The 10,259-nt window shown below is 31.5% G+C and overlaps 1 protein-coding gene across 1 annotated transcript; it reads right to left on the reverse strand.

The window, feature by feature from the left end:
• Nucleotides 1–1,171: 1,171 nt before the first annotated feature.
• LOC126770074 (23 kDa integral membrane protein-like) lies at nucleotides 1,172–5,346 on the reverse strand. The gene is made up of 6 exons (XM_050489226.1): nucleotides 5,212–5,346; nucleotides 4,668–4,856; nucleotides 3,563–3,736; nucleotides 2,925–3,058; nucleotides 1,891–1,996; nucleotides 1,172–1,284 (listed from the first exon to the last, which is right to left on the reverse strand). The coding sequence occupies exons 1-6, from the start codon at nucleotides 5,284–5,286 to the stop codon at nucleotides 1,201–1,203; spliced, it is 762 nt and encodes a 253-aa protein (XP_050345183.1). The 5' UTR covers nucleotides 5,287–5,346; the 3' UTR covers nucleotides 1,172–1,200.
• Between the last annotated feature and the right edge of the window lie 4,913 nt (nucleotides 5,347–10,259).

Genomic DNA, 10,259 nt, shown 5'->3' on the forward strand with positions numbered 1-10,259 from the left:
CAAAACGTTGTAAATTGACAATGCAGTGCCTACCATAATGACTGATTCTCTCCTTAATTTAATGTTTATTATGTCACTATTATCACTATTACAATAATAATAAAATAACTTTAATCACCAAAAAAAAAACAAAGACAAAATTAAGGTGCAAAGCCATAAAAAACACTGTTAAATAAATATTAAATAATGTCAACTTAATAATAGTCCTTAGTCCGATTGGCCAAAAATTATTTCTTTAGTTGTGGTATGCCTACTCATTCTGCTTCAATATTTAAAGCGGAATAAAGTTCGAAATGTGGTTTCCATCGAAAGGAACCGGCACCGGCCAGAATCGCAGTTGTGATTCTTTTCTCAAATAAAAATGTCAACTTCAAACAATTTCATTTCCTTGTCTTACTTATATTCGTTAATTTACAGTACATATGTGCTACTGCTGTCATAACGATAGACTGCCGTTTGAACATAATTTCTTCGTTAATCTGCTTTTTTAAATACTTTAAAACGTATTTGTATGTTTTCATGCAGTTGCTTGGTTTGTCGTTAGAATATATTATAATAGTTTGGTGTTAGGGCTTTGTGCGAGCTCGTCTGGGTAGGTACCACACACTTATCATATATTCTACCGCAAAAGAGCAGTATTGGTAGAAGTATTGCACTTGGTATTGTTGTGTTCCGGCTTGAAGGGTGAGGGAGCCAGTGTAATTACAGGCATAAGGGACATAAGATCTTAGTTCCCAAGGTTGGTGGCGCATTGGCGATATAAGCGATGGTTAACATTTCTTTCAATGCCAATGTCTATAGGCGGTGGTGACCTCTTACCATCAGGTGGCTCATTTGCTCGTCCATTCTTATCATATTTAATTAATAAATAAATAATTATAGGATGCTATTTATTCCGCAGGATTGCACAAAGCAATAAATACTTCCATGTAATGATTACCATATATTAGATAATTTGACATAAAAAGCCGATAATCCAATAATCACTGCTCGATGGCGCTGCAAGACAATCTAATAAGGATATTTAATATTTCGCTCCTGACGACGACGATGAATACAGTATTGTCTTTTGTCTTGCACCAGCCTAGTATCCGGTCTAGAAGTACCAATGAAAGGAAAAAAAAAAAAAAATTGCGGACATATTTATTTATTTCTATTTATGTGAACACTACTCATACTTTTTTTATTATTACAACATGTCTAGTATCTAATACTCTGTATGTAAGCTGATACTTCTTTTCTGGAGTTGTTGGCTACCCACATTGCGAGTATCATGCATGCGGCCTGCAAAGAAAACGTATTTTCTTTAATGTAATTCGTACTTAAATGCGCAGTGGAACACACTAACAACGGGGACACATAATAGGACTGGTAGGTGCATTCATTAATTAATTTAAACTATGGTTTATATATATATATATGTGGTATTTGTAAGCGGGTAAATAGACCAGCTGATGTTAAGTGGTGACCAACGCGCATAGACATTGGCGATGTCAGAAATATTAAAATTCCTTTCATCGTCAACCTTGGAAACGAAGTTGTTATGTCCCTTGTGCCTGTAGTTACACTGGCTCACTCACCCTCAAACCGGAACGCAACAATACTAAGTATTACTAGACAAGTAATTAGTAATAAGTAGTACCTTTTTTAACGCTGGAAACCGCGTTACGCGTTTCCCCCAGTGGAGCTCGCCAGTGTCCAAAGCGCCGAGTGCACCCCGAACATCGAAATACTCACTAAAAAACCAGCGGTTCCCTTTTCGTCTTAACGAGGAACGTCACGGGATCGCTTTCGCATGCTACCGTGACGAAGTATTGCTAGTACCTACCTAGACAGATGGGCTTGCACAAAGTCCTACGAACAAGTGATAAAAAATATTTATAATATAACCTCAAACCAAAAACTCGTAATAGCAACTCCGACCAGCCAATTAGCATCTGATCTTAATGCATACAAGATTTCGTCTTCGCACCCGTCGTTGTAGAAAGTAGAGGACCTGAGAAACAAAAGTTTTGTAAATAGAATATTAAATTAAAAGCGAATTTTAACAACAAAACACAATTTTTACTATATCTAAAATAAAACTAACTTAATTACGACAAATTTACATAGATTTAATTGTATCGCTTATAAATAATTGACAGACATACTTATTGTCTTCTTATTTATATACTTCTAATACATAATGTGGAAAAAGTAACTGTCATACATGCATTGGCTTATCGCCTAGTTCAATAAAAAGCAAATACATAACAATGCTTAACAGAAAACGTAATTCCTTACTTTTTAATATTATTTTATTTTTGATTGTTGTAAACTATAAGGTTTTCATTACTTAATAATATAAGAGTATTAATAATTAATTAAAATGTTCTCAGTTATTCAAACTTTCATACTGAAAATATGCAGCTAATATTAAATATAAATTCCAAATTATTAATGTGTCTTATAACAATAACTATAATCAATATGATTATATACAACTTATAATAATGTTACATTTTAATACAACAATTCATATTCATTTGCTATGTTACTATGAAAAAATAAATCTATTATGTAAAAATAAATTTCAAGCACGCCGCAGTAAGCGATCTTGAAATATAAGATATAGTTCTCTGTAATAATTATTCTTATAATATTTAAAAGATAGATATCAATATCGCGTATCACCACCGTGGACACCATAAGTCAGTTTCAATATTTCACGAGTCAGAAACGTGGTGAGAGAGAATGGTAATGACTATTCTGTCCGTTGCCGTTACTGTATTTATTGTTGTAAAATAAATAGCAATTGTTTTGAACAAATAAATTGCTTGAAATATAATTTATATTAAACAAAAATAAAATATCCAGATTAATAATTTTACAACGCAATTCGATAAACACATTATCAAAAAATATAATAAGAATAAAGTACTAACTCAACACAAGTGCGGTAAAGCTGTTGGCGTGCGTATGTCGTCCTGGCGCGGAAGGCACGTGGACAGCATGATAAGCTGATCTCCTTACGAACAGCTTTGTAATCTTCTGGCCCATTGAGTCCACAGCATTCATACTAGATAAAAAGGTGGTATATGAAAAAAAGAAACGTTTTTTTAAAAGTCAAAATAAAAAGGAGAGTATGGATGAGATAAAAGTCACAGGTGAGATAGAGATAGAAAATAATATTAAGTGAATGTGAGAGGAGATAATATGCAAATAGTGGTACGCCAAAAAGCCGATGATACAATCGTTGTTGATTGCGAATATATTAAGAGATTTAAGGACAAAGTACTATAACAATATCGTGTCATATCATCTTAAACGAAACTAGTGATCATTCATATTTTAAATAGAATATAGAGAATAGCTAGTCTCTGATATTTCGAACATCTTCTTTTACTTTTAAAAGAGTGGTAGTAAGTACTATGACCAGACTTGATCGATAAGCTTGAAATGTACCGGCAAATAAAAGTGTTTTTGACAGAAAAGATTGAAATGATATGATTGAAATACAAACAATTATATTAAGAACTTAAAGAGAATATATACGTAGGTATAAACCCCACATAAATCTTACAGTGATTTGCAAATTGTCCCAAAGATCGTTATGGACGATATCATCAGTGCCGTTCCTGAAGAAGTCCTCCCTCAACCACTCGGACACTTTGAACTCCAGGCCGTAGCGTTGCAGTGACACGTATATAGCGATCAGCATTTCCAATATCACCATGATCATGAGAAATCCGATGTACTGGATGAAGTCAAGAGAAAATTATATCCACAAAAAAATAATAAAATTCAAACATTTCTGAGGTCCCTTGTTCTACTTCAATTATACATATTTAATTTACAATTTTTTAAAGGATTTTAAAATGCTTAAATTTTATTAATTTCTTTAAAATCTAAAATTGAACTATTTTATCCTAAAATTGTGGTGATAGGTTTGAGTATATGTATATCAGCTATTGTACAGAGAAGCTGCATTGTTATATCTGGTATATATTTTATGATATGATAGGTATAAACTAGGTAGGGAAGTGTTATTAGTTAGGGAAAGAAAGGAATATATTTATACAGTAACAGCCTGTGAATGTCCCACTGCTGAGCTAAGGCCTCCTCTCCCTTTTTGAGGAGAAGGTTTTTAGAGCTTATTCCACCACGCTGCTCCAATGCGGGTTGGTGGAATACACATGTGGCAGAATTTCAGTGAAATTAGACACATGCAGATTTTCTCACGACGTTTTCCTTCACCCATGAGAAAATGATATGAATTATAATCACAAATTAAGCACATTAAAATTCAGTGGTGCTTGCCCAGGTTTGAATTGACGATCATCGGTTAAGATTCACGTGTTCTTACCACTCAGCCATCTCTGCTATACTTATGAATATATTTATAGTCGCAAACTATATAACAAGTTAGATATATCCACATTTAATGTTGTAAAATAGATAGATCTGTAACTTTGCTAATGTATGTGATTAAGAAGACAGAGGTCAGCACTTGTTACCGAGTAGTATTTATTCATCTTGTTCCTAGTATAAAAAAAACATATGTAAATTAGGTGTAAATTATTCTGCAAATTTACCAACAAATGTTGACTGTTTTTTTTTTTTGGAGTAGTAATTGAATGTTACCAATTGTTATATTATTATATAAAATAAGATCTAGTGAATCTTACGATGTATAGTATCTTCACATCTCCTTTCACAGCCCCTACAGATCCAAATGAAGCCAAAGATATAAGTAGCATGCAGGCGACGATGATGATGATGTCACCGGTGAATGTACCACTCGCTCGGTCCTCTCCATATTGCTTAAGTATCTTGGTGTCCACCACAGCGAAGATGAACGTGCATAACGCTACGAGCTGAAATCGTACACAAATAAATTCTAATTGTTGCATTCGCCTGAAAAAAACTGACTGAATTTGGAAAAACCCTGTTGCAAATTTTAAGACAATTCTAGAATTTTTAAATTCTGACTACGAAATTTGTTTAAGAATTTCACTTTAGTCAAAATAATTGTCTACATATTTTCATTTCGACACGATAGAACTAATGAACATCATATTTGTACAGGACACATAATCGTGGTATTTAAATGAAATCTACCCAATAGTAAGCAAACAGAATCAAAATATGTAGAAAAAATGTTAAAAAATATTTTCGTCACAAATGATCTTAGGTCGAAATTTTGCTAGTTTTATATATAAATATACTCACAATGCAACACGCATTCAGCAGCAGAAGTAGTATTTTAGCACAGATGCGACCTATAACGTTAACATCCACAAACATTTTTATAGCTAGACCTTGTTGGTTTTACCTTAATACACTTGTTGTGTCGACCGACCATTTGACATTGACTAAGCTTATGATCGATTTCCATTGTATGAAACGCTATGAACAGTCACTACCAAACATCACAGGACTAAAATAACACACGTTAGTATAACTCTTATATCATTATACAGAGAGGCTATAATGGTGTGTGTGTTATTATTTTGTAGACCTACGTTTTATATATTGAGAATTAACAGATGATATAAATTTGTTTCAAAGTACCGTAAAATCAATAATATAGCTAGTTACTTTCATGTTTAAGATATATTTTTATTAAATAATCGTCTTTTAAAAAAGTAATAAACATCACACTACACTACGTATTTAGTTGAAACCTTCAAGATATAAAAACACTACAATACTTGCAATCTTACGGGTTGAAAGGTATATCTAAGATGCTATGCAGCGCATTCCCGTGACAGAGACGGCTTACATATCTTGCCAGAGCAATGTCTGGTGGTGGTGGCGGTGGAGACCACTTACTACCAATTATTTATAACAATTATAACAGGATTTATACTTTTTAATTAATAATTATAATTTCTCTGCCAAAATTTATGAATCCGTTCAGCAACAAAATTTAAAAGTTTTGTATTAAAAATATTCAGTAAGATAAGAGACGAAACAAGGAATCTTTAATTCAAATTATAGACGTGAAAATTAAAATTAAAATATAAATAAATTTCTATTTATGTTTTATTACATATAATAATAAGTGGTAGGTTATTCGAACGTGCGTTCATAAGGCCGAATATTTTGACCGAATATTCAATATTCAGTGTGCGCTCGAATATTCGTTGCAACATTAGACAGAAATAGGTTAGGTTAGGTTGGTGGCACATTGGCGATGTAAGCGATGGTTGACATTTCTTACAATGCCAATGTCTATATGGGCGTTGGTGACCACTTACCATCAGGTGGCCCATATACTCGTACAAAAATCAAAGTCAAATATCAAAAATCTTTATTCAATATAGAACTTTACAGAAGCGTTACATTTACTTATTGACTTTCATAAATCTACCACCGGTTCGGAAATGAAAACCTCAGACCTGAGAAGAACCTGCAAAAGAAACAGTAGTAGTTTTAAATAATGTGTACAATCACTTAAAAAGTCATTGGTTGTGTAATACCTTAGCACACAAGCGTTCCTGAACGATTTCTTTAAATTTCACAATTGAATATTTTTGAACGTTTTCTGGGATCCTGTTGTAAAAGCGAATACATTGTCCCATAATAGACTTACTAACCCTGTGTAATCTGACAATAGTGGTTATAAGTTTATACTTGTTCCTGGTTTTAACAGTATGTACGTCACAATTTCTGGGAAAATCTTTTATGTTTATGCGTATATACATAACATTATCAAATATATATTAAGAAGCGACAGCTTGCTTCATATACATACTAAAAAAATAAAATAAACATTCGTTAACTTCCAACCTAGTTAGACGTAGTCAACAATTTAACTTCACATTTATCCAATATGCACCCTCACACTTGACGTTGTTGACTTGAAAGCAGTTACCGAAGCGAAGCAAGTGAATTGAATAAGTTGACATTGGATAGATTCATTCATTCACTAGCTTAACATCCCGACCTCTCATGTGAAGACCTAAATTTCTTATATCGAAATATATTTTTAATGGAAATTTCTTTAGACGCCGAATTACAATTTCAAGGTATATCTTACTGTTCTACTTCAGTAGAACGTTTCGGAATGTAACGTTTGATTATAATCTTAATGAAAGAGTGCTCTTTTTTAAATAGGCTTGTTATAATACACATAGAAGTCGACGAGATAGCAACTAGCGAGGATATTGTATATGCAAATATATAGCATAAATAAAATATAGAATAATCTATTACATGGTAACCGAGCTTCGCTCAGCTTTAGAGTTCATTAAGTATTAGTAATTAATTTTAAAAAACTGGCTATTTTATGAAAAAGTGCACCCGTATTGATAAGCTTAAAGAACGTACCGCCCTTTCTATTTTTTTAAAATAAGCAATAAAATCAACTTGAACGGATTCCGAGATCCTGTAGTAAAACAACTGCAATATCTTCCCTCAAAAAAGGATTGCAATTGAGTAAGAAGCGTTATAAGTATGTATTTCTACCAAATAATATCCCCAGTAAATATAAGTCAAGCTTCCTCAAGATGTTGGAATAAATGTATTCTAAATATTTGCATTTTTATCACTGAGTTTAATACAAATTCATTTGTTATAACTAACTAATAGCTGGCACGAACAACAATTTATCTTTTAATTGCAAAACTATTCGACGCAAATCATACACGACGTTTGTTTCAAGGGTTTTATGGAGGAAACCTTTAAGAAACTTCCAACGAGATCCTACGTTAGTATTTGTAACAATAAATATCGCCATATACGAATTTTCGTGAAAATATTTCACAAACAGAAACCGCCCCGACTATCTCATTATATACCCATCTCCCTTTCCTTATGTAATCAAATACGTGCATCAGATATACTCACGTTGATTACATACAGAGAATATCGTTTTTATATCTTTTGTTATTGTGCCTTCTGTGTACTTTGTCAAAAATACATATATAATAACACAAATAAATAAATGCACTTCATAATTAAAAAAAAAATCAAGATTATATATAAGCTTAGAATCTTGTATCCTATATGACAAATGTTATGTATGATTATTACATATATATGATTGAAGTAAAATAGTAACTACAAAGTCTCTTGCCGGTACCTCTTTGTAGAATCTTTGTAGAATCCAGGACCCATTGAAATTTATATACAAAATTTCATCCAAATCGGTCCAGCCGTTTAGGAGGAGTTAGGTGACAAACCCACATACAGTAGAATTATATTAATAATATTTATAATTATATATTTACATTGTATATTCAATAGATTTTTTTCATATTAGACTATGTGGTTTTCAGTGCAACGGGCTGTAAAAAAATTAAACTTTTGCAGGCTGGCCACTTGCTCAACAGGGCGACATTACACAATATAACTACACAAATATATAGACATTATAAGACTTTTTAAATATAAACAGAAGTTAAAAACAAGAAATACAACTCTAAAACTGATTTATTATCGAAATGAAAGAAACAACAATATATTATATACGTATTACATTATTATAAATAACAAATATTTACTGGAACAGAATAACTTTAGCTGATACTAAGAAGGTCGCAATTGTAACGGTTATGAACTTGGATGCTGTATTTCTCATCCATCCATTAACAGGACTCCTGAAAAGAAATAACATTACTTATTGATAAATAAGGTTACAAACGGAAATTATTTATCATTTTATATAAGGATATTAACAATTTTTGAAGGAAATTAATAAATTATACATAAAAATGTAGTGATAATATTAATTTTATTATTATTTTGACAGAACTTATAAGAACTTTCATAATATCATCTAATGAGTCTTATGGTCACAAAATCATGTCATTTTTTATCTCTTTCCCTTTCTATTTCAAAGATCCATAATAGTATAAGCTACATATTTGTTATTCCGAATTGTCCAGTTCACCTAGCCAAAAAAAAAATGCTTTTTGCCAATATATAAAATATTTAATACCCATATACATAATAGACGATTTCTCTCAAAAAAAATCGTGAACCTCTCATGATGTCCAAGAACGACTGTATGCAAGCAGTTCCAAGATTATAATCGCTAACCCTATTAAGCTTGCAATCAGATATAAAGTGCTTAAATATATATATCTTACACATATACTAAAATGTGTAATTTATAAGATAGAAACAAAACTTTCTTATTGTACACAAGACCAATGAAACATTTATGTATAACGAATTATTGCAACATATATTCACTGTTATGTACTGAGTCAATCTTTGGGTTGCTAATACTAGACCATGACAAATAATTATCTTCTTCAAATATTTGTGAAACCCGCGACCATTAACGCGCCAGCTAAACAGTCATAATATTTATAGTGATGGAATTCATTTGAACTTATAAATGTATATTTTTACCAAAAATAATAAATAAATGACATTGGGATTAACAGTAACTCAAATTGGGGCCTATTTTTGTTTACATAGAAAGCTACAACATTATGCTTACAAGCATGTAATACTATATACTGTTCAATATATGTGCATTTAATTGAATGTTTGGCATTTTATCCGAATAAAATTATTTACCATATAAATATACCATTCGATTAAATGAAATGATTTCTTTCGAAAAAAATATGTAAGCGTTGCATTTAATGGAAAAATTAAACAACAATGAATTGTCATTGGAAGGTTCCGGATTGAAATTAGAACTTCTATTATATGTATTATTATCTAGTATGTAAAAATGAATATTTCTTCGTTAATCAGACATTCTACCGCAAAACAGCAGTACTTAGTATTGTTGTGTTCCGTCTTGAAGGGTGAGTGAGCCAGTGTAATTATAAGCACAAGGGACATAACATCTTTGTTCCCAAGGTTGGTGATACATTGGATATATAAGGGGTGTCTAATATTTCTTATGGCACCAATGTATTTAGACCAGGATTGTTTAAGTAAATTGCTAAATATATTTAAAAAAAATTATTTCTCAAATCTACCGTGTAGTAGTTAAATAAGTTTTTTTCGTAAAAAATATGTTAAAAATGAAAATCTAGGAAATTAAACAAATAATTTTTAATTACTCTACGGATTTTAGAAAATATATTTCATGTATACTCTTTTTTTACAAGTTTTTGGTATTAGAATAATAAAAAAATATGTTTATAACTGGCAGCACATAACTTTTTGCTTAGTAGTCCGAATACTAGAAAAGAATAGTACTGCTGTTTGGTGGTAAAACATGTGATGAGTGGGTAGTAAAAGAAAAAAGTCAAAATGATTCAGACTTCGTGAGAAATTTTCCTCATTAACTGAACCGAACACAAGTG

The sequence above is a fragment of the Nymphalis io genome, chromosome 8 (genome assembly GCF_905147045.1).
Source record: "Nymphalis io chromosome 8, ilAglIoxx1.1, whole genome shotgun sequence".
Lineage (NCBI taxonomy): Eukaryota > Metazoa > Arthropoda > Insecta > Lepidoptera > Nymphalidae > Nymphalis > Nymphalis io.